The sequence below is a fragment of the Strix aluco genome, chromosome 11, assembly GCF_031877795.1.
Source record: "Strix aluco isolate bStrAlu1 chromosome 11, bStrAlu1.hap1, whole genome shotgun sequence".
NCBI lineage: Eukaryota > Metazoa > Chordata > Aves > Strigiformes > Strigidae > Strix > Strix aluco.
In genome coordinates this window covers 14,054,995-14,079,948 of record NC_133941.1, presented here as the reverse complement: position 1 = coordinate 14,079,948, position 24,954 = coordinate 14,054,995, and the positions used below count along the sequence as shown (strand labels likewise).

Below are 24,954 nucleotides of genomic sequence, written 5' to 3'. Positions count from 1 at the left end.
TAAATGAAATGCAGAGTAATTTGTATTTAAGTGGAGTTGTTCTGTCTCATTAGCGTGATTAAATAGATGGCAGAGCGTTACTAAGTTCATTGTCAGAGAGACTGTTGCTTAGTAATTTAAACTGCAATAATCTCATTATTCAGACTTTTTTCCTTACAACGGTGGTGGCTCTGTTGTTACAGGCACATTCACAGGCTTGCGTGCAAAGCCCAACAACTGCAATGGCATTTAAAACATTCGGTCACAGGCTCTGAGAAGTCATTCAGGGTAAACCTGAGTAGGGGGAGCATGCGGGACTTTTGGTCACGTACGCCTGAATGAGATTTTTGGTGGTATAGAAACAGAAACACAGAACTAACGGGTGAGCTCAGCCATACAGCCCTATGAGCCTCCCCTGCTCAGGGACTTGACAGATGCTCTTCCTCTGCCTCCCCAGTGACGCGAGCGGCCAAAGTGCCCCTGCGGCCAGGCCCCAGTTATGTCCCAAATAACGGCACATGTTGCACACAGAGATAAACCGTTTTCAGGCAGGCACTGAGGCAAAGTTAACGAGAGCCCTATCGATGGCTGCTGCAGCAAGTCAAGGAGATGTTACTCTTGGTTAAGGGCACAGAAAGAAGAAACCCAACCCACCCCGCACAGGGCCGGCACCAGGCTGAGGGTGCCCGGGTGGAGGCTCGAAGCCTGGGGACAAGGCGGGGGGCGGCTGAGGCGTTTGCCTTGCAAAGGTGGAGGCCACATCCTGTGTTTGCCTCGCAAAGCTGAGGCAGGGAGCCACGGAGGGGCTGCTTCTCCCCGCAGTCTTGCTCCCCAAGCCCTGTGGCTTCCGTGGACAGGCTGCGGAGCGGGTACAGCGAGGCCCTGCGGGACCAAGCACTGCCGGAGCCGGCGGCGCCCCTGCCCCGCGCCCGGCGCCCCTAGCAACAGCGGCGCTGGCGGCCGCCCAATCAGCGCGCGGCGGTGCGGGCCGAGCCAATAGGGAGGCGGGCGGGAGGGCGGGGCGTGTTGGGGGGGTGGGGGGGGACCGGCGCCGCGCCGCCATTTTGACGTCTGAGGAACAAAAGAGGCGAAGCCGCCGCCGGCGCTGGCCTAACAGCAGGTAACGGGCGCGTTCCGCCGCTCCCCTGGGCCCGCCGGCTGGCCCGCCCAGTGCCGCGGGTTCTTGGCGAACCTGCTGACGGCCTCCCCTTCCCCTGGGGCAGTCGGCTCTGAGGGGGTGGCCGGGGGCTGCCGCTGGCTTGTGAGGCGCGGCGGGGCCCTGCCTCTGCAGGCCCCAGCCCCGCCCGCCGCGGGAGGTCGGTGCTTGGCCCGACGGAGGCGGGGGGTGGGCGGCTGCCCGGCTTCCCGCTGGGGATGCTCGGCGGCAGCCTCGGGCGTGTGGCAGGGGAAGAGGCGTTGCCCGGGCTCAGCGGGAAGGGAGGGGGCACTGCCCTGGTTTCCCCCCCGGCGGAGAGGGAACAGGGCTCTGGCCTGGCATCACCCCGGGAGATGCGGGTTTGTTCCGGGGTCGGGGAGGGTGGGGAGACGACGACAACGGCGTTCACGGAGCATCCCCGTTGGCACACCGCATCGCGCTCCCTGCCGAGCCGTGCCCTCCCCCGCGGGGCGGCGGTGGGGGTTACCGGGGCGGGAGGCTTTCCGCAGCGCCGGCCCGGGCTCAGCCCGGGGGGGCCGCAGTTATGTGGGCTTACGTGGCTGGGTGACCCCGGAGCTGGTTGTCGCCCCTTGCTGTTACTCAGCAGTTCTCATCTGTCTGAATCATAAGACGTTGGTTTTCCGTTTTGTCTGAGTGATGGATGTGCTGCCGGTTTGACGACTGTTTCATACATTCGGTAATATTACAAAATGAAAAAAGGGTGCTTCGGGATGTGTTGCATAATTGGATGTGCTGCTCACGAATACCCTTTTTCTGTGTAAAACGGAAATCCTTGGTGATGTCTTGTTACCAGCTGGTTTGAGCATCACAGATTTGTGGCTTGGGGCCCTCGGGCTCTTAAACAAAAACACAGTTGAGGCTTTAGAAATCGGCATTCTGCTTAAGAAAATAAATGTTATCGTTGTTGATAGAATAACAGCCTGTTGGTAGTTACACCCTGATATGTCCTTGGCCTTAATTCCACTGTGAAAAGTATGCGTGTTTAACACCGATATCTTTCCTGATATACGCTGGAATTTAATTGCCCTCTACTTCTAGCCTGTCTTTTTATTTTTTTGACACAGTGCCTTATGTGTCCCATATACTCCGGTGTTCTGGCAATGCATCCAGTGCCCATATGCTTTTTTAGACTCATGAATATATAAGGGAGCAGTTCTGTGTCAAATACTGTAATTAGAATTTCGTTGTAATGTTTAGTTCTGGAACATTAAAGCTAATGTGAGTTTGTTTTAACTTTTCAGTCAGATGATGTGTTATTGGTCATTACTTAACATGCAGCAGTGAAACGAGAGCAGAACAGCTCAGATATGACACTTGAGAATAACAAGGTCAGGGTTATTTTGGCTTTTAAACGTGTAAGAATTGTCATTTTTCCTCATAGCTTTTGCCTTATATAAGCAAAGTTATTTGTAAAATGTAAAATTGTCTTTAAGTTGAAATTAACTTGCCTATTTTCAGGATTTATGATAACATTAAGGAATGGAAACTGGGTTTATCTACACATGCATCCACACACAAATATGTGTATTTTTAAAATTTGTTTACCTTTGGCCTGTTTAGCATCTTCCAGCTTATTATAATTTTTTCTTGATTATGTTACTAAATGAGGAAGAACTTAATGATTAGCTGCCAGAATTCAGGAAAATTTCTTCAAAAAAGAATAATCTTAAGTGCTCAGAAGTGTCTCCTGGGATTTTGGGGAAGGATTACAGGCATTCATATGTACTGGTTTGTAAAAATTTCAAACCTTAAACTTGGCCAGGTAGCTTTTCATAAATTTATATTAACTCATTTAATTGAAAAGCTGTTTTCCTACCTTTTCTGTCCTTGCTGTTTATATCTTTCTGAAGTAATAATCTGTTATCTTGTCTGTGGTACTTTGATCATACAAGTAATGTAAGCTTTATGTTGCTGTTTCTTCTTGAGGAAAGGTAAATTGGAGCCATTGTAGTAACCATGTGATATAGTAACTTCAGAAGGAACTGGAAAGCTGGGTAGTGGTCAGTCATATGAATGCTGGGTTTTGTGCTCTCAGAAATTCTTTCCCTACCAGTTGCTTGCAAGAAAGACTTTGAATTTGTCAGTCATGCAGTTTTGGAAAAACAGGATGAGAAAAGATGTTAAAGAAAGAAACTTATTGCTGCCTGTCAGTGGATGGGCTTCCAGCCAGGTCAGTGGTATGGTGGTACTTTAATTGTTCTCTGAACAGCTGGGGAGTGGATGTTTTTTCTTTCAAAGGATAAGGAAAGTATGAAAACCTTGAGCCACTAAGGGTGTCTCAGTCTGTCAGCTGTGGTGTTAGGGGCACAAATTTCTCCCCTTTTGGTTTAGGAATAGGTGGAGGTGGGGAAGTGCATGCTGTCAGGTTGATGGTGGAAGACCTACTTCATTAGCAACATAAATTCCACAAGGATGTTGTATCTAAAGGGATAAATTAAATAGAAGCCACTCTTAAAAATCTTTAATTCTTTACTATCTGAATACTTACAGTGAATTGAATTAGATAAGGTCTGGGGAAATTCTGGAGTAACTGGTATTAAATGTCAGTTACTTTCGACGATTCTCATCTGATGGTGTTTGGAAATCCGGAGACAGCTGAGGTGTTTCTCTGGAAGGTCAAGAGCACTGCTCCCACAGCCAAGTCGGTGCCTGCCCGAGGTTGGGAGCAGATCCAGAATAGGCAAAACAAGTGTTTCCTTGGTAACGCTTCTGATGCTGTCCTGCCTGGGGAGCTGCACTTCAGATGGGAACGGCTAGGGGCAAAGGCAGGGTTTTGAAGTGAAACATGATTTGATGTGGTTTTTAATACTAAGCTGAGGTGTAACTTCTTCCTTTTTGATGTAGTTCATTGGTTTCCTTAATATTTCTGCACCAGTGCTTCAACACAGAACTTGTTTAATGGGTAGGAACATATTCCAAAAGTTCAGATACTGCATCAAAAGACTGAAAGCACAGAAATTAAGCTGTGACTAAAAATTTTGAATTGAATGGGCTCTTCTGCTCTAGCTGTACCTAGAAGTGTGGGAGGTAAGAGCTAAGCGCAGTGGAGTTTGAAGCTTTATTAGGCTGACATTTTACATTCATAATAATTCTTGTGTATCTAGTGAGCATGGGCTAGAATCATTATCTGAAAGCTATCAGGTTTTTACACTGGTGTGTGGAAAAAACTTGCTGCCTCTCATTCAGTTCATCCACTTATCAGTTGTTGAATTTGCTGATGCTTAGCTCGTCCCTGTTGGCAAGAAGCTGCGGTTGGTCTCCAGGCAACGCAGGTCCGGCTGAGCATCTCTTTGCCTTGCTTGAAGAGATGAAAATTTTCCATTGCGGGGAGAGGATTTTTCCTCTCGCCAGTTCTTTCATCTGGCTTTCTCTTTTGCCCAAGGTTATTGTATCTTTGAAACAATATAGAGATAGTTTTCAAATATTAAGAGGCAACATTTTAGGGTTTTAAGGATATATCTGCAGATGTTCATTTCCATAGCTTTTGTTAGACATATCTCATTAGAATGTAATTTTTGGGCCTTTCATAATAACTATATTGTTTCAAAATAATTCTTTCTTCCTGCCTTTTGCAGAAAAGCTGTATGACACAATATGATGTGCAGTAAGTAGCTAGAAATTTCTCCTCCTGCAAAGTCTGAAATAGTGGAAGACATAATGCAAGCAAAATTGTTTCTTCAAGTGAAGGTCTAACATTGGTTGTGTTCAATCAGATGTTTAGGAGCTTGAAATCATCACTGAAATCTTTTGCATCTTCTTGACCTGTGTAGCACTAAGTCTTTGGAGTCCTGACTGTGTCTCAGAAAGGTGGGCAGTGTTAATGTAAGGTAGTGGTAATCTTTGCAATAGGTACAGAAAGTACTCGTTCACTCTACTGGTTATCAGATACTTAACTTGCCATCTTTGATGACCCTGCATCTGGATTGCTGGTGTGTATATATGGAGGATTGTCTATTGGAGATAGTTGGAACCAATTAGTGCCCAGTTTTGCGTTGTTTTACTGGAAAAGGAAAGGCTTGTGCATAAAATGGCTTTGTCCACTGAGTGTCTTGCTTTATGAAGACAAACTGTGCACGTGCCATGATGAATGTTTGGGCAAGAGACAGGACAGGTGGTGGCTGGTTTGGAGCTGTGTACATGCTCATCAGCCAGTTAATAGCCAAACAGAGCAGGTTAGTACTGAATTCACGCAGTAGCCTTTTAGTTGTACTGCCTTGCTTGGTCCCTGTCTTCTGTGCTGGTGTGTTGACATCCAAAAAGTTGAAAGGAACAGAAAAAAAAAAAAAATTGAATGACTTGCTGAAACTGGTTAATGATGACCCAGGTTGTTGAGATTTATAGTGAACAAGCTCAAGACAGAAGATACAATTATTTAGGCTATTATTCCCTAGAAAATCACACTTAGAAGTTTCAGGAGTTTATGACAGAATCTGTGTTAGAATGAGCACAGCAAAAATGTTGAATTTATTTTCTTGACACACAGAGGGCTTTGAGCATACCCAAATAGCTGTGCAGTGCTGTGATGCAGAAATTTTTCTGCAGTGCCTGAAACCTTACCAGGAATTGTGGGTGCTGCCTAATTTCATGCTTATTGAAGATGACCTCTTTCTTTTAACATTTGCTCTTTTCCTTTTTCATATATTTTTCCAGAAGAACAGTAATTTATTTGCCTTGTGTTTTGGATATATGGGGATAATGTGATGGCAACTGATTTTTTTTTTTTTATGGTGACGTCAATTAGATTAATGTAGTTCTTTGTTACAAAGATGGGAAGTGAAACTGCTGATAGGCATCATCTTGATGTCTCTGAGGTGTTAGCTATTTCAGAAGGTTGATTCAATTTAACTAGAGTTACATTGATGGGTTCATATGGCTATAACTAGCACTGTAACTGGGAATCTGAGCTAATTTAGGAAAAAAAATCTGAATCTGGTTTAATAGATCCAGTCAGTTTTCTGAAGAGACAACTATGAATATTGAAGTTGAGGGTATAGTTCTAGATGGGGACGGAACAAAATGGTTTGGAGAATCATTTCAGAATTCATGGAAATAAGTAGTCTTAAGGATGAGGGGTAAATGAAGTAAATGCTGATTGAGCTGCAGAGAGTTGTGTGGTAAAAGGAGGACTGTCTTCCAGTTGTTGTGTTGAAACAAAACCTTTTCATTTATTTAAACATAAATGCTGAATGGTTATTTCTTGTTTTAAAGTGCAAATAATGATTTAACTTCACACAGTTTGCTTCCAAAAACTAAAATGCTCTTTCATAAGCTTGACTATTTGAAATATTTTTTTTTTCCTGACACTATGCTGTTTTTTAGAAATACAGAATTGGGACATGAGCACAGTGTGAATGGTGGTGCTGTATTGCAGGTTTTTGAAGAGAAAATAGGTTTTTGGCAATCATCCTGTCTGAGTCTTCCCTTTTTGGTTAGTTGTGCAAACTACACTTGCTTGTGCTGTAGAGTCACTGACTGCTATAAAAATTGCCTGTAAATCAACAGATGTATTTAAGGGAATAAACTTCTTAGTTTACGAACTTACTATAGTTGTGTCCCATGATCAGGGTGAATAAAACTAGCTAGTTCTTTTGCATCATTAAATGTATTTCAGCCTGTGGGGGGTGAGAGCAATACAGCCAAGCTCCTGCGAAAGCTTCCTTTTATAGATTGCTGAAATTGATAAGATTTTTTTCAAGTGGTTTCTACTGCTGTTTGAATATGTAAACTGTATGAGATTAAAATGGATTAGTTCTTTGACAGTGATTATTATGGTGAGCTTGTAATTGGCCCCAGATGGTGTACTATGAGATCACTGAAAGATAAAATATGAAATATATAAATAATAATTTTTTAAAAAGGCATTTTGAAGTACCCTGCAGGTGTGCTTGTACAAAATGTCCCTTTTACTAGGGAGAAACTGTGCTTGTAATGAGTTACATTTACCAGGGGAAGCATTCACAACCTTCCGTTTGGTTTTGTTGTGTCACATCAGAGTCTGTCTTGTAAGACTCCTCTTCTGTTCTTACTTGCTCAAGTCCAGTCTGCTGCAGTTTAGCAAGAAGCATGGTGAAATTATGCTTTCATATTTTGGGGGTTTAAACTTCTATAGTTGCTCAGTCATCCTGGAAGGAGCTGTACGTTCAAGGTCTTACGAAAATAACTGGGTCCTAACTCTTTTTAGGGAAAGAGCATGTAGAGGTCACTGAATCATACAAACTCTTCCCTTTAAGATGCGAGTCTGTGTTGTGTTACCTGATTTAAGATGTGTTTTCAGTAGTTTGAAATGTTTTGAAACATAAATACAATTTTAGAAGATATGTTAAATGCATCTCATGAACTTGAGCTGTCCTGGAGCAAAAACTCCATCTATCATGATCATCAGAAGTAAAGTCTCGGAACCTACACTTGAAGAATTAGTTAAAAATGTGGATGGGCATGTCAACTCTGACTATTTCCTTCTGGGCTACTTTTTAACTATTTTCTACAAAAAGGGAGTAAATGTCTTCATTTGAGCTATGTTGATGGTATAGATAGAATATACACATAATAGGGATGCACGAAATACATAACTGCATTTTGGGCACCATTCTTCGTGTAATAGTTTATTTATAGATGATCTTTGCTTTGTGCTCCTCGGGAAATTTTTGCTCAAGGAGTTAGACTGGATTGTAGGATTTTGCCATCTAAGCTTAAATTTAACAATCTTGTCCTGTGGGCCGCTAGTGCTTATGGTTTAAAAAGTATTAGGGATTGGGATTTCTGAAGGGAATAGATAGAGAAGAGATTTGTGTAGTTAAGTGAATGTGATCTTTGAACAAGACTTGACAGTTGTCCTCTTGAGCAACTTCTCATATATGGCAAATTGGTCACAACTCAAGGGCCAGTCACAAAGATACCATGTTCTTTTACTGAGTGGCTAGAAATATCGTTCCCAGACTGCTAAATTCACGGTAATGAGAAAGGCATGGCCTTGGATTTATTTTGATCTTAATGTTGGAATTTCTGGGGGTTTTGGTATCTTGAATAACACTTTCATGTGTGTAATCCACACAGTTTAGCTCTTGCTGTCATATTTTCAGAAGATTAAAAGCTGAGTGCTATTTTGGTTTCTCAATGACAAAGGGCAGTATTGTCTTTTTGTAGCAACTGGTCTTTTTAGCTGCTGGTGCCAGATACTGTTTTAAGATGGATCAGTTTCTAAATAGGAAGTTTAAGTAGCTTAGTTTTGGTGGTTCAGGTTTCTTAAGTTTCCATGGCATTTTTACTTGGAAAAGAGGCTAGTTCTTAAATTACACAATCCCTGGAAAAACTGCATGGGACAGAATTGCATGCTCTTTTCTGGCTGAATATGCTTAGTAACCTGTAACTTGGCTTTATTTTAGTTCTAGGCAGATAAAATAGCTTTACTTGAGAAGTAAAACGCTGGCATTTCTCCAGCGCTTTGTGTAGGTGGCTCTTAAATTTACAGATTACAAATAGTGTAAGGAAAGCTGAAAGCTGTTGGTCTTTGGGATCTTGAAATATTAGTTGTACTGAGCACATAACCTCCTCACTGAGGTTTAAGAAATTGCAACCGAGGGTCTGCTCTGCATGCTTCTGTTAAGAGAAAGCTAGAAGCTCTTGGAGACTGCCTTGGTTACTTGCCTGGCTTTCCCAGACAGAAGGATTAGGGAACTGGGTTTCTCCTGGTAATGTAGAGCTGGTTTAAGGAAGATAGGGGTAATGACTGTGCATGAAGAACAATAACAGAACATAATGCAACTTCAGATTTTTTTGTTTATAGTTTGCTCCCTTGATATGTTGTGCTTAATGTTCTGTATTTCTCAGTTTAATCTGTAAAACTTGTTTTCAAAAGTCTCTTTGGTATTTGCTACAAGAGGTGGCTCTTCAGCTGTAGTGTTAAATTTACAGGTGTAAATAAATGTCTTAACCTGTATGACTGTTTATTTCTCATAGTAACTACTGCTCTGTTTGGGTTATATTTAAAGGAAGACAAAACTAGAACTCCATGTTTAGCAAGTAAAAGGAGATAGCATAAACATGTTGCTAGTTTAAAAAAAAGTTTTGTGCTGAAAGAGTGCATCTTTCTATACATTTTTGAGCATCTTGGTGCATAATCTTTTCATTTCTATATTACAGACAAAATTCTTCGTAGATAGAAAAGGCCTGATGCTCTTTTTACAAAGAAAAGGATCTCTAAGGGTGCTGGCTTACACTCTTAAGAAGTTCATAGCGGAATAGGATCTTAAATGTAGCACTTGGGAGCCCTTTGCCATTGTAACCAGTGTTGGGCTGTCCTTACTCTCCTTCAGTGGAGGGGGAAAAGGTCTGGAGGAGTAGTACCTTTAGGTGTGACATACGTGACCTGAGGTCCTCAGAAGAACCTAGGGCATTTCAGAATGTTTTTCTGTAGTTTTAAACTGCCTAGAATTTTTTAAAAATTTAGTGGTTTTGAACAGATGTTAAATGTTTACCAAAACGTTGGGAACATTTTTTAAAAAAACTAAATACTATTTCAGCTCTGTTTGGCTTGTCATGTGCCAGTGATAAATGAGCTCTGGCACAGAGCATAGAATTTTCTTAAAATCTAATGCCAGTGGATGTTATTCAATTCTATTGTCAAATTCCTCCAATAATACAGCAGGAAAAATGTATACAACTGGATACAGGGAGTTCCGGTAATTGGTGTGGAGGAGGGTAAGGGCTGTTGCTTTAATTTATTGAACTGATGAATAGATACTTTCCACCCAATAATAAGCATGTGTTCTTTCTTGGTGGGAATCTTTTGTTCGCAGCCTAATGTTAAAAATAGGATTAGCATTCTACCTTGATGGGCCAAGGCTGCTATCCAGTTAGCTCTGTCACATTCCCAAAGAGTTTTGCAAACATGTTTTGTAGAAACTTTGTGCATGAGTTCATGTGTTATTCAGGGTTCCTAGATTCAGTCTGTTTTGTGTGATTAAGTAAATTCATTCAAGGAATTTTTTTTTTCCTTCTTATCTGGAGAAGTTACATGGTGCTGCAGTTACCAGCCATTTAATAAGGACAGAGAGAATATCAGCACTTTTAACAATCACAGGCGGTTTCTTTTATTGGTCTAGCCCAGGCACCCTACATTCACCAAGAAGAATGTGCTCTTTTTAGGCTTGTTGTATCTGTAGGTGGTTATGATAGACTCATCACTACAGTGCCTGACTCCCATCACCCTCATGATTTACCAGTGAAGGCTATAGCAAAAGTATTTGTGCTTGGAAAAGAAATGCACGTGTAGTCTCAATATGTAGGTGTGGAGGAGTTGGTATTTTACTCTTGGATTTGCAAGTGTTCCTGCTTGGTATTTTACAAAACCTCATGCTTACTCATCTCTGAGTACAAGTCATGTGGAGATAACTTAATAATGATCATTACATTGATTTGCTGTAGAAGAGCTTAAATAACCTTGACTTATGTAGAAACCTACAGCTCAGCATCTTTTTTTTTTTTTCTTTCACAACCACTTAGTTTAAAGTTATACTTAATGAAAAAGAAGGGTTTTCTTCCCACTCTAGTCTTTTCGAGTATGTTCAATACTTTATGGGTCTGGGTATTTCCAGACACCAGCCAAATTTGTTAGCGAATGTTGCAAAGAGCTACAGCATGTTGCTACCTTGTGTCATGTTTTGTTCTTACATTTAGGGAAAACCGAAGATCAGACAACTAAAAAGCAATGTGCTTACCTGTGTGATGTCTTTCCCCCACTTGATGCTGTGGAACTGCCCCTCTTCTCCCCATGATGTTGGAAGCTATTAAGTCTGCTGTATTAAATATGCATTACTTACTGTTTAGGGGACTGTTTTAAGCTGAAGATCGACAATGTCAATGCACTCTTGTACTGAAGATAAACTTTTTCTTTAAAATTAGATATCAGAATAATATAAGTGTTTGCTGCTTGTAATCATGGAAAATTTCAGGCTGTTCTTAAGGCTTTTTCCAAAACCGTAGGATTCATGTGAGCACATTATTACATGGGTTCTGCATTTCTACCTTAACAAGAGAAAAAGTTAGAAACTGTAGCTTTTATTGCTTAAATTTAGTTAAGTTGTTACTACTGAAGATATAGAAGGCTTCAGAAGCATCCTGGTGTGGGACTTGCATTATATTTAGATGTATAATACATCCTCCAAGTAAGGAATCTGTTAAAACAGTTGTGATAAATGAATGCAGTGGTCTTTTGTCCATTAAGAATGAAAAACATCCATTGTACAGGGTTTGCTCCCTAATCTATATGCAGTTCATCTTTAAAAATGTAATTATATATTTCTGATACTCTTTGAAGGCAGCTGACTGGACACTAGAGGATTTGAGTATCTCCATTCTAGTCTTGAGGACTTCTGGAGCAGAGCACACCAGAGTAACTTCAGTTCATCAGCCAAGCTGCAGCTGAAGTGAGCGTTAGAAACAGTTGGTTTCCGATGTTAGACTGGGCAAATTTGCTAATAAAATAGTGTTATGTGTAGAGGAATGACATTGGTTTTCATCAAAATGCATTACAAGTTGTGTAAGAACTTTGGGCCTGGACATGTTTAACATATCTAATGTTTTTAATATTCTGATGTTGCATCCTCTGCTTTGTAGCTTGTGTTCTTTGATTCAAGGAATGTAACTTGCTATTTGTAAAGTAACAGAAAACTTGTAACAGAACATGTAGTTTGGTCATGTAAGGACGTATAAAATTCCCGTAACTATTCCAGTTTGATAGGTGTACTGTAGGTTCTTAGAGTGTGTTTATACTGCTGCAGTTGTGAAGGGTTGTTCTCTTTGAGCATTGTAATGACTTACCAACTCAGACCTGATGTACCTTTTCAATTTGTGCATGAAACACATGGTGGGCTCTCACAATCATGCCACTTTCCATGTTGATATTAGTCCTTTCTCAGCTGGTATTCATTTCTTCCTACTTTTTGTGTTGAAGCAGCTTTCTTTTTGACTTCTCCAGTGGGTCACTGATACTCTTTTTTTTTTTTTTTTTTTTTCTCCTGTTGGCTGACTGTGCCATTCCTCTGTTTCCTTGGAACCTTGGGAAGGGGCTTAGTTTTGATTCAGCGGGGTTATAGAGTTCTGGAGCAGGTCTGCAGGTAGCTATCCCACCCATCAGCTTCCTCTTCGCACTACCCAGTGAACTGAGAAAAGGACAGGCAGAAAGCTTTTCTGCCTTGCTATTTCTGTCACTGTAAATCTGATTTATGGCTATTTGGAGCTACAGTTATTGACCACCCAAAGTAAAAGCCTACACTTGACAGAACCCAGTTTTAACAGATTGGTTAGTAGGGCAGCTCTGCATCAGTAATTCTACTATTACAGAGTTTTGGAAAGATGTGTTATTTTTGAGATTGTTATGAAGGAATGAGCTGCTGATTAATTGAGAGCTGTGATCTCCAGAGGATGTGTTCGTTAATGCAATTATGTGTGGGACTAAGTTGAAAATCGGTAATGACATGAAATGCCTTCCAAAGAATGCTGTCACCTGAGATTAATATTAAAAGTCTGAATACAGGAGTGCATTGCAATATTCTTTTGATGGTCACTGTCACACGTGAATGACAATAAAATATCTGTAAGTGCCACTTCTCTTTTACAGATTTGAGTTTTAAACATCTTCTGCTGTTTACTGTAAGAATGACATTGCTTAAGCTATTGTTATTATGTCTAGACAAGTTTTTATTTGCTTCCAAGTTATGTCAGATTTTTCTTTTAAAATGCTTGACACGTGAAGGAATAGTACATCTGCTTTTTTTGGCTGATGTGTCCTTTGTAAAAAGATCTTGGCCAAAGGCACTTAAAAGCACGTAGGAGGAAAAGGGCAGGGTACACTGAGCCTGTGTTTGGTATCTGGGAAAACTGCCTAAAAACAGCTGTTTTGTGCTTTTTCTTGCTCAAGAACATTGAAAACAAACCGGGTGTAGGATCAGAGGAAAGGCAGTGAAGAACTGCATTGTGCTTATGCTGGTCAACAACAGTGCCACTTGAAGCTGTTGGTCTTAGGTCAAAGTTTTTATTTCTGAGAAAGTGCAACCATACTTATGAGGTTGTTTATGGACGTAAGGTATTTATAAATGAAACAGTGCAAAGCATTTCTGATGGGCAGTGCAGTTGTGCTCTGGGTCCTGTTGTTAATCTAAGTGGCAAGATTCGCAATATTAAGTAGAGCCAAAATGACAAACAAATCCTGATTGTTTGTAGTGGTAATGTTAAAGCATGCAGCAAAAAAACCCTTAAGATCTTACTCAGGTTTTTTTTTTTTTTGCGAGTGAGAACAACTCCATTGGATGAAAGCAAACAATATATTAGGTAAACAAGTGCTGTTTATCTTGAAAGGCTAAAATACATTAATTGTTCAAAGTGCAAACTAAAACCTGGATTCATTAAAATGTAAATTACTGACAAGATTGTGTGGGCTTGCTGCTGCCTTCTTGAGTGCTGTTCCTCTGTTCAAATCATATATGCATTATAGGTTTATAAGAATGCAGTAAATTGCTTTGCACAATTAAGGAGCTTGGTTAAAGGCTTTATAGCAAGGAACTCCTTGCTGACACCGTTCAGCAGTCCTCTTGCACACAGCTCTACACTGCATAGCTGTATTAATACAGCCTTTTCAGCAGGACCACATACTACAGAAATCTCATAGTAGGAACAGAACATGTGGGAGTTGCGCTGTGGTTTTGGAACATAAAAACAGAAGGAGAGCTTAGTAACGCAGGCACACTAAACTCGATCTTCACTTGTGTGAGTTTCCCCCTTTATCTCTGGCAGATTCACATTTGCCTTGTGGTCATGCAGACTGGATACACTGTGTTCGACTAGTTATAGATGTTTCTAATGTTTCTCTCTTTAAAAAACCCTCACAACTCTACCTAAATATTTCATAACTGATACTTTTATAATATCAGAGCTATAAAAACCTTGCTTTGTTATCCCTCCAATGGGAAATTACACTGTGTGATGTACTGCCAGATCTTACTTTTCCAGGAAACAGTAGTGTGAGTAGTGTTGTCCAATTGTGCTTGGCAATTCCATTGCTGAGTGAATGTGGTGCACCACATGCAAGTATTGTCCAGACCACTTGGGTATATATGAAAGCAAACAAGTTGAGCTGCTACTAATGAGCTCCTTGGAGATGTGTTGGGTAAACAAGGTGTTGGGCACTGTCTGTGGTGGAGGTTCTTTTTGCTAGTCATTTCTATAGCGTAAACATTTGTGGGCTTAACTCCTGATGCAACTGATGCAGTAGGACTAGGACTAACTAGGTGTTTGAGGTTAAGGGATGTTGCAAGGTGCTTTCTCAGTTTCAAATGCTGCAGCTGCCAATCAGTGTCTCTGCATCAGGGTAATTAGGAAGGCGGCCACGGGATGGTAACACTGTCTTGGAAAGGGTGACTCCTGTAATGCTGATGTACTGTGGTGCTGTGCCAGTGCAAAGCTTTGTCACCACAGGATTGTGTACCTATGTAACTGTGCCTCTCAGTGAAAGCCAGCACTCTTCTGGCTTCTCCTGGGAAATTCTAGAAGACTGGAAGCATTGTTGGCTCTAGGAAATCCGGATGAAAACTCTTGAGACTTGTAAAATTACTGGTGCGTTATACAAACACAGACTTACAATTTCTCTAATAGGAAATGGAAGCAACTGTCAGGCAGAGCTTACCCGGGAGCTGATGTGGCTTGCTAGGTGTGCGTTTGGGGAAAGGTGGAGGTATGTTACATACCTGCTGGTAAGTTGCCTTACAGTCGAGCCTTACGTGAGGAGTAGCATGGCTCTGCATGGAGTGGGTGGTACTGTGGGGAGCCGTCGAGTAGATCCATGACTAAAGCACTAACAGTGCCACCTTCTGCCGGCGACGGCTGCGGGACGGGTTGTGCCGCCCGGTGCTCCAGTCAGGCCCGGGTACGCGGTTTCCACGCTGGCTGGGCGCACTGCAGCGTGGCTCTGCTTGGTCTTTTGGAAATGGCTTGTGTCCTGCGTGGAACTGAGAGCGGTTTACCTGTGTGTCTCCACGTTGTCAAGCTGTTGATGTTGAGGTCGATGAGAAACTTCTCTGGGGATACAGTAGCAGCATTGTGAAAAATACTAGGAAAGTAGTGAAAATACAGATGGAAAGTTTACTGGGTTTGCTCTAATCTTAAAATATAAATAGAATATCAGAAGAGAGTATTGTTTCTGGGAAATATTATTCCAGATTCAATTTTACATATTCTTGCAGAGAGGGCCTGAGTATTGTTTTCTGTATTAAATAATTCACTTCTAAAAAAAAAAAAAAAAGCTGGTAACTTTTTGTCATCTAAGGCTCTGGAAAGAAAAGAGAGCGGAAAAAAGCTAACTGGTGTGTAGTGAGTAAAACTCTATCGATCTATTATCCTTAGGTGCAGGTAAACATTCCGGGAGCTGGAGTTCAGTTGATCGATATGTTGTTTCTTTAAACAGTTTAGTTTAATTCAATCAATGCCCTTACGTACAGGGCATGCTGTAGGTGTCTGTAGTTCTGTTTGTGCCACTGCTTTAAGCCCATGGGTCTCTGCTTTTCCAGTTAATGTAAAGCTGTTAAATATCTAAGGAGGACAAATAAAAATAGACCTGTGACCTAGAACACTTTGTAGTCTCTTTGAATTAAGTGCATTATTGTTCGTGTAATGATCTTGAGCCAAAATAAGTATGAGGTTGTTTTTGGCTGCAAGAAGTTAATCATTAAAGCTCAGGTCTAAAATTAGAGCAACTCAACTTAAAAATTTACCGGAAGGTAGAGACCAAGACAGTCATGTTTTGTGTTTTAGCTTTGCTCCTTTAATTGTATATTCAAGTGCAAGTTGCATGAAACTGGAGCCTGGCCAGAACTGAGCAGCGTGTAGTCACAGGGGTACGGCAGCAGATCCTCTGGATGCAGATGGCACAAAACACTTGGCCTTCTGCTGCGTTTATGCAAAAGTAAGTTCTTGGAAAATGACTTATTAGCACTGTTTTTCATCTGAAAAGTTAGCATCTGTGTAGTATTTTAAATATCTGACACGTTGTGGTGAGTAAACCAGTGAAATACGTGTTCAGCCTGGACCTCGGCAGGTTTCTGTGATTGCTGTCCTTGACTGGAAGGGGGGAATTGTAAACTTGGTTTTAATTAGGAATTTCTCTGGTCGGCCTGAGCTGTGTGCTGGTAACCTTCAGCGTGGGGGCGGGAGGGATCGCTGGGAACGCTGGCGGGCGTTAGGCGTAACTTGCGGTAGGACTCGCTAGGACTTACCATCAATATTTTTTAATTTAAAAAGAAAGTCAGGAGTTCTAGCAGCAGCTCGCCTTCTGCCCAGCGCCGCCCTGCGCTTGCGCGGGCGGGGCGGGCGGAGCGAGCGCCCTGCGGGGCTGTCCGTCCCGCCCCGCGGAGGCTCCTATTGGTTGCGATGCGCCGGGGGGCGTGTCCACGGCGTACCTGCCTGGCTGCGCCCCGCGCGGGTCCGCAGTCGGCCGCTTCCGTGAAGCGAGCGGCGCCTGCTCCGCTCCCCTCCGCTCCGCTCCCCGCGGCTCCCCCCGGCTCGGCTCCCCGCGGCGGAGCCTTCGCGGCCGGCTGTGTTAGCGACACCGCGCGGCAGCGGCTCTCGGCCTTGCTCACCCAGGCCTCAGCGTGCGGGGGCACTGACGGCCCGGCGCTCTCTTGTGTTTGTTTTAACAGACTTTTGAATCGAATAAACAGCTTCGGGACTCAGAGGCTTCTGGCTCTAAACTGCCTGCACTACTGTCGCCGCCTTCTGTCTAATGTGCTACAAGGATGAGCCCAGCATTTGGAGCTATGGAAGTGGAGCACTATTCCAAGGGAGTCCTGCTCGAGCCTTTTGTCCACCAGGTTGGAGGACACTCCTGTGTCCTCCGGTTTAATGACAAGACCATTTGTAAACCCCTTATTCAGAGGGAACACCAGTTCTATGAGACTCTCCCAACAGAAATGCGTAAATTCACTCCGCAATATGAGGGTAAGTTACCAAACCTTAGGATGGGGTTGGGCTTTTTCTTTCTGTAAATACAAGTGTGCTGTGCTCTCTGTTATCTCTGAAATCTCTTCTGTGTGGAAGAGATTTTAGGGTTTTCTTTTCATGTATTTTGATGTTGTCTGAGGCAGGCTGTGGAGATGCAGGGTGGAAATGCTTGCCAAGTTGGTGTTTGGGCTGACTAACAGCATTAGAGTAGAGCAGCCCTGCTGGTGATAGCCCATGTATCTCCCTTAGGCACAGGTAAGTAGCTAATAGCTTATGAATGTTTTCAGTAATTCTCTGCTGCTTTTTTTTGTGGATTTCTACTTTTTTTTTGGCCACTTGTTTAATGTTTGTTTATAGGGATTTGTTAAGATTGGTTGACAGTGTTTTGTGTAAGCTTAGTTGTGGTTGCTCTTGTTTTTGGATTTCTCCTCTGACTCTCATTTTGATCACAATAAATACATGCCAGTAAGGTGTCTTGTTGAATATTTGCAGTGTTGTTTTTGCCATTAAGGAAATGAAAATTCATGGCATTTAGGTAGGCAAGGATCAAGTAACCGTGATGAGGCTGAGTCAGATGTTATGTAGGAGTGGAAATTCCAGTTCTCCTAAGAATTGCACTAGTTAACAGAAACACTTTTCTTTCTCTTCGCTATTCCATCAACTGCTGACTGGTGATTAATAAATATGTCTGAAGCACTTTTTAAAATGGAGTTGCTTTTTAAAGCACGTTGATTTTAACAACTATAAGGGTGATGAAGTTTTGCATACTGTTTGTGAAACTGGCAGAAGACTTCAGAGGAGATGTTTCAAAGTTAATACTCCCTGCACCCTTACAGAGACTTTTTGACACGTCTAACTACAAGTTCTGTTGGACTGGAAGAAAATGTCATCTTCGAATGATACTTCTCAAAATGTAATAGAACAATTGTACTAGTGTATGTGGCTTTTTGGGGAGTGTGGGGAGGGATTTAGGGGTAAGGGGCCTCACTTGGTCCATCTCTGTTATTTTTTTCCAGGATAAAGCCAAAGGCCACTTGCTAGCTGGCTCCCCCCTTTTTTCCTGTTGTCCTTTCCTTTGTGGCAGCAGGACTGTCAGGCAGAGCTGCTGCGCTCCCTGCCCCAGCTACTGTAGGTCTCGGAGCCGCCTGCCCAGCTCAGAAGTGCTAATCTCTCGCCGAGACCTCTCCCCTCTGGCCTAGTGATGAGCTGCAAGAACTGTGCAGACTGATTGATTTGAGAATAAAGAGAGAGGACTGAAAAATAAAATTAAAAACAATTCAGACAATTGTTACAACTTCTTCATTAAACACTGAAACTTGCTAATGTAGCACTGAGTGCGTCTCTGTCAGAGCGCTCCACTAAGACTCTTAACATGCAATGCAGTGCTCTAGAGATTCTTGAGGGGAGGATGAGAAAAAAAAATGCTTTCAAGGTTCACCATGTTTCTGTACCACAAACAGATTTGTTTTGTATTGCATTTTTGTTATTTCACAAGATTGCTGCATAACCAATATCAATAAAATATATTCCAGAAAGGAGAAGAAAATGTATAATTAAACGTGGTGATTCTAAGTGGAAGCTTTTGGACTAGTTTCTGTTGTAATGTGACATTTTCCTTGTTTTGCTCTACTGGCAAATCTTTCCTTTCCCGTGGGGATCTATTAACCAAGTCTTGTTTGGATAAGTGCTTTTTGCTTTGCTGTCATGCAAAACTTAAAGCTTTTGGTGTGAGGGTTTTTTTTTTTTTGTGCAGGTCACTTTTCACTGCAAGATGTTAACAAATGTTTTACATCTCACTTAGGGTCAGACCAGTCAGGTTTTTTAAAATTAATAAAAACTTTTATTAATTGAAATTGTCTCCTGTTATTATTTGATTCTTACTTGACTGCATCAGAGAGAGAAAAAAACCTTTTGTATTGTTGTTTTGTCAATATGATAAATTGTCTTTTGTGAGGTGTCATTTTTGTCTAGGTCTTTTGATATTTGTTAGGTTGGCAGATGAGGTTTGGCCTGTGGCAAGATAGAAACTAAGGACCAGGGTAAGAGAAAAAACCAAAAGTTGCTATATTCTTAGTGTAAAATCATGCATTCTAAAAGGCTTGCTTGTCACTTCAGCAATTCATAACTGTCTGCATCCTCTCTCTCTTCAGGTGTGGTGTCGGTGAGCTTTGAAGAGGATGAAGATGGAAACTTATGTCTAATAGCATATCCATTAAATGGGGACCATGATAACCTAGAAAACTTAGATAATTCTGACTGTGAACCCAAAAGTAAGCTGTTGCGATGGACTAACAAAAAGACAATGTTGTTAGAAAATGAGAAGATATCTAAGGAATGGGTCCGACAGCATAGAAAAGAGGAAAAAATGAAAAGGTAAGTTTAATAGGGGGAACTGGAATGTGGAGTGTTGAAGCATAACATTTTTTGCTGTCAAATTAGGATCTCCAGAATTCCAGAGAATTCTCTAGAACTCTTAACTTTCATTTTCTTTTCTTCTCTCGTTTCTTTTGTTTTTCCTGACCTCTGCAGTGCAGACAGGTTCAGTAGTGAAACTAGTATGTCCTCAGCCCAGTAACATGTGGAGTCTTTTCTTTTTTTTTTTCTTTTTTTTTTTTTGCTCTGGTCAATTGAAAAATGTTTCCCAATGTTATTTTTGAAGCCTCTGGGAAAAAAAACCAAACAACAAAACAACCCAAACAAACCAACCTAAACCCCACCTGCAAAAGCACAATAGTTGGAAAAAAAAAACCAAAACACCACCAAAAAAAAAAAAACCAAACAAAAAAACCTCCCAAAAACCAACAAACAAAACCAAAAAATTATTTCAGTGTTACTATGCATGGCATACTTCTGTAGGAATCCTGCTTTATCCTTTTTAGTGACATTTTTCCCCTCATTCATGTTAATTGTACCCACTGTAAACTGTGAGCTGTGATGTATTGTGCTAAAAACAGTGACCTTAGCAAAGGATAAATCTTAAAGCATATCGCTGCTTCTTGCATTATTTCTGTGGAAGTAACCTATTTGGTTATATGCTAATTTATATTAATATGGAAGTAGCTTTTTAAAGGTTGAAATATTACTGATGGGCAACTTGTCCATTTGTACAGAAAGCAAAATAAAGCTTATGCTAGCTGTTAGTGAAGGTCAGCAAAATAATTCGTAAAGTTAAATCCACTGACAACCCCTTTAAAGCGCTTATTTTTCTACTTGACCTCTAATTTGCTGCTTTGTTCTGTTTACTAGTCACAAATTGGAGGAAGAATTTGAGTGGCTGAAGAAATCTGAAGTCTTGTATTATACTGTAGAGAAAAAAGGAAATGTCAGTTCACAGTTTAAACACCATAATCCTTGGAGCATGAAATGTCACCAGCAGCAGTTACAGCGGATGAAGGAAAACGCAAAACACCGGAATCAATATAGTATCCTTTCCTGAAAATACCTCATAACAATGACCTCATAACAATGGAATGAGTAGGGCTCTGCTTTTTATTTCTTGAACATGCCAGATAAAAGTACAGAACAGGCTTAACTGCAATTCAGAGAGACTCTCTGAAGCCATGATTTATTTGGTGACTTTGAAGGGATTGCCAGCACTTTCCAGAACATGGGCTTTTCCAGCATGTCATAAAGTCGTTAGGCTAGGAAATTCAGATAACTTAATTCCAATCTACAAATTGTAGATTAGTTAGTGGACAGGTTTTACAGCATATGGGATCCACCACAAAAAAACGTTTACTAAGGAAAGCTTTCAAAGGAGAAGTGTTCTGTCACTTTTTGTTACTGTTTTTGATATTGGTGATCTTAAAAACTAGTGTAATCTTTGCTTCTTCAGCAACTTCCTAAATATAGAGGATCTTCCACTGCCTGGAGTTGTCTGCTTCTAGTAGTCTCTTTGTAGAGAACCTTTTTGATAAAGAAAAGCTGAATAGAAACTGTTGTGTAGGATTGGAGCATGAGAAACGCAAAAAGTGACCGAATCCATGAAAGCTGCAGCACGCTGCTTTTGGGCTATGGAACTGTAGGCAAACATCTCCACCCTGGGCATTTTGTGGAAAAAATCTTACTGTATGCAGGCTTGGATGCAACCGATCCATCCTGCAAAAATATTAAGATCTGTATACTTAGGTAGACAAATTCCTCATGTGTGAGGAGTTCCGGTGAATGGATTACTGGAATATCTCTGACTAATAAGCTGTTTAAAACAATAGAAAGCATTTCACAGCTGGTATCCTCACCATTTCACTGTAGATTATAATTAAATTACCTAAGTAAAAGTGTGTGATATCTCTGAAACAATATTACTACAGATGTTCTGAAGTGCTTTTTAACTTCTGTGTTACAGAGGTGGTGTGAAAATGCTTCACTGTTTTTGAATGGTAACTGAAGCACACAAAATTTCATTTCCTGAAAAAAAAAGCCTCTTGCTAGGCAGGAAATACTTCATAATTCCAAGTCAACTGCCAGTTTATATTTCTATATGACCCTGGTTGTTTTTTTTTTCTACTTAATGAGGAAATTCACCTGTCTTGTCTAGAGACCAGTGAAACTAGAACTAGATATCCACTCTGCTTTATGCTGAGTTTATGTAACTGTAATTTTTGATAGGCTGCTATATACTGGGCATGTTTTGGATATGCTTAAAGTTAAGACTCTGGCACTATAAAATCTGTGATAATGGTTTTAAAACCTGTATTCCTCATGGTGAGGCTTGTTCCTTAACTAACCAGAATTCATTTTACTGGAAAACCTAACCTCTCGGTACGAAGTACCATGTGTGTTGGACCTTAAGATGGGAACCCGACAGCATGGAGATGATGCGTCAGAAGAGAAGAAGGCTAATCAGATTCGCAAGTGTCAACAGAGTACATCAGCTGTTATTGGAGTCCGAGTTTGTGGCATGCAGGTGAGAGGAGAACTAATTCTGTGTAGGGCACCAGACTTGCACCCATTTCTGTTAGTGGGGTTTTTGGCTTACGTAGTCATCCCATGTGCTGCTGCCCTTGAGATGCGGTGCTACATTTCCTTCAGTAAGGGGAATGAGGCTTTTGGGTATCACTGGTTGAAGGTGGCAGCATCTGCAGGAACAACCTGCAGCACGTGTTCTGCATCAGTGAATGCATTCTCTGAGCACAAAAACAGGCTTCTGCACAATAGCAGCAATTCAAAACTGTGTAGTAGAAATACTGATTTGATTAACATTTCAGGATACTGTAGGAAACTATTGAAAGGAGGGTCTGCCAGTACATGCTCTTTGAATAAAGCGTGTGGAAATTTGCCAGAATATTAAGAAGCAATCAGTTCTGTCTTACAGACTTTGAAAAGCCACAAATCTGCTGCTTAAAGGAGACTTGTTGCAAAGTGCAGACAAGAAGTGGCTTGGTAAATGTGATAAGACTCATGGTCAAATAAGGAGATAGAGTTGTGTGGACTTTCACCTGAATTTTTTGTTTACTTGTTTCTGTATTCCTAGAGTAACAAATGAGAAACAACTTGTTTGTATTTGAGTCTTTTCCGAAGCCTCTCTCCTCCCATCCAGTAGATTCCAGGAATGCCAGCAGTGTTTGCTAGGACTTGTTCCACAACATGACTATTGGCATGTTTGGTGTTCAGCTCACTGTTTAACTTCGGAGAAAAGCACAAGGCAGAAATGGAAGTGTGGGAGCTGCATTTCTAACCAGAGTGTGCTGGGATTTGAGCAGGGCCTGCTTATTGTTCACCTTCCAGTAGAGACCTGTGCTGGAAAACCAGGGGGAACTTTGGAGGCACCTGCAGTCCTTACTTGACCCAGATGTTTAGGCATTATCAAGCTGTGTGGTGTATAGGCTCCTTTCCTATAGGAAGGAACCTTCCTGCAGGAGCACCTCTGACTTTTTTAAGTACAGAGGATTATGGGGCACACCTTAGTTTTATATAGGAGTGTTTGCTGTCAGAGCATTCTGGGAATCAACTGGTACGCCGGTGAGCAGAGGCAGGTAATGAGCTGAATGAGTGGCTGTGGTACAAGTTGTAGCTTGACTTTTGAGGCTGCAGCTTTCCTAATCTCACTTAAACTCCTCATTCTTACATTCCCGGTGGGAAAGCTCAAATCTAAACTGAAGGAATTTGCCATTTCCTCTGTGCCGCCGAGTTCCACAGACACTGCTGGATCTGTTGTTCGCAGTTTCTGTAACTCTGCAAGAGCAATTTTAAGAGAGTAGTATGTCATCTTGTAAAAGCTTTCTGTAGCACATCTTTTTTTGTTGTTCTTCAAGGCTTTGAGTCAGTAGTATCAGCAATTTTAACTATTCCTTTTGTCTTGTGTGTTTGTATATGCAGGTCTACCAGGCAGGCACTGGCCAGCTGATGTTCATGAATAAATACCATGGAAGAAAACTCTCGGTTCAAGGATTTAAAGAAGCACTTTACCAGTTCTTTCACAATGGCAAATACCTGCGCAGGGAACTCTTTGAATCTGTTATTAAAAAACTGACTGAACTCAAGTCTGTCCTAGAGAAACAGGAGTCTTACCGCTTCTATTCAAGCTCCTTGCTGATCATTTATGATGGAAAGGAAAGGCAGGAAGTTGCTGTCGACTCAGACCCAGAGGACTTAGAGGACCTTTCAGAGGAGTCTTCTGATGAGTCAGCAGGAGCATATGCCTACAAACCAACTGCTAGTACTGTGGATGTCCGTATGATAGACTTTGCCCACACAACCTGCAAGTACTATGGAGAAGATAGTGTGGTGCATGAGGGCCAAGACACGGGTTACGTTTTTGGACTTCAGAATTTAATAGATATTATTAAAGAAATAAGAGACGAAAGTAGTGAATAAACAGTGTGAATGCACATCAGTAGAAGGCACTATTGTGACTCTTTGTATTCCAAAATTATTGGCCACTTTCTGGTGGTAGGAATCTTTACAGGCTCTGCAGGGATGGTCCCGTCAGAGTCAGACTTGTTCAGAGGGCATTTACTTATATTGGTGCTGGACCTAGCACTGGCAAAACTTGGTATCCTTATTTATTTTAACTTTCTTAAACATTCCATATTTGATTACTCAGATACCTCTGTTATCCCTGTGTGTATACGTTCCAATAAAATTCTTTTTGTTCATTGTAAGTGATGCTCCTGTTGTTGCTGGTGATGAGGAAGAGCTGAAGCTCTTGGTGTAGTGCAGAAGCAGTGTATGAACAGCAGCAAGGCTCACCTGCCTCGTGAGTCCGCCAGTGGAACAGCACTTCTGTGCTGGGCCTCCAGTAAGAGCGACGAGCGAGTCCAGCAGAGCCCCCAGCACCTGCCCTTTGAGGAGAGGCTGAGGCAAAGGGGCTCACGTAGGCGGGGGAAAAGATGGCACAGAGGGACCAAACGGCAGAAAGTTGGATGAGACACCTGTGGAGGTCTCTTCCAGCCAGAATGATGTGACTTTCATAAGGGAGAACTTGTCTCTCAAAATCTCCCAACAACCTATTTCCTCTTTCAGGATCTTGTAAACTAGATCTCTTGCTGTGTAACCCATTTGTAGAGAGCTACTGACGTTTTTTAATCTAAGCTGAGCCAAAACATGCGTAAGAAACCCCTACAGGATTAGCTGCAGTGGCAGCAACTCAGGGAGAGCTGCAGAGTCTGAAAAGGTATCCTAAGAGGCTTAAAATCTTACTTGGGACAAAGACAAGAAGGAAGTGTCAGAAGGTGAGAGGACAGTGAATAACTGAAATAAAGATAACAGAGTAACTCTAAACCACAATTTCTTCTTTTGAAAGGAACCTTTCTTTGTCGAACCATTTTTAGATAAATGATTTCTGCTCTTGTGAAGCTTGTAAGTCATCA

The 24,954-nt window shown here is 41.6% G+C and overlaps 1 protein-coding gene across 3 annotated transcripts; it reads left to right on the top strand.

The window, feature by feature from the left end:
- Window positions 1-1,025: 1,025 nt before the first annotated feature.
- On the top strand, window positions 1,026-24,246 carry IP6K2 (inositol hexakisphosphate kinase 2). 3 transcript variants are annotated; one of them, XM_074836139.1, is made up of 6 exons: window positions 1,026-1,099; window positions 16,843-17,140; window positions 19,294-19,516; window positions 20,390-20,565; window positions 21,874-22,049; window positions 23,462-24,246. In XM_074836139.1, the coding sequence occupies exons 2-6, from the start codon at window positions 16,939-16,941 to the stop codon at window positions 23,957-23,959; spliced, it is 1,275 nt and encodes a 424-aa protein (XP_074692240.1). In that variant the 5' UTR covers window positions 1,026-1,099; window positions 16,843-16,938; the 3' UTR covers window positions 23,960-24,246. The 3 variants fall into 3 exon arrangements, with proteins under 3 accessions (XP_074692240.1, XP_074692242.1, XP_074692241.1); XM_074836141.1 differs by lacking the exon at window positions 16,843-17,140 and having other exon boundaries at window positions 1,061-1,099; XM_074836140.1 differs by lacking the exon at window positions 1,026-1,099 and having other exon boundaries at window positions 16,636-17,140.
- The last annotated feature ends 708 nt before the right edge of the window (window positions 24,247-24,954 follow it).

Coding starts and splice junctions, on each gene's coding strand:
- IP6K2 (XM_074836139.1), top strand. CDS start 16,939: ATGAGCCCAGCATTTGGAGCTATGGAAGTGGAGCACTATTCCAAGGGA. Junction 17,141..19,293: donor ATTCACTCCGCAATATGAGG/GTAAGTTACCAA, acceptor CTCTCTCTTCAG/GTGTGGTGTCGGTGAGCTTT. Junction 22,050..23,461: donor TCCGAGTTTGTGGCATGCAG/GTGAGAGGAGAA, acceptor TTGTATATGCAG/GTCTACCAGGCAGGCACTGG.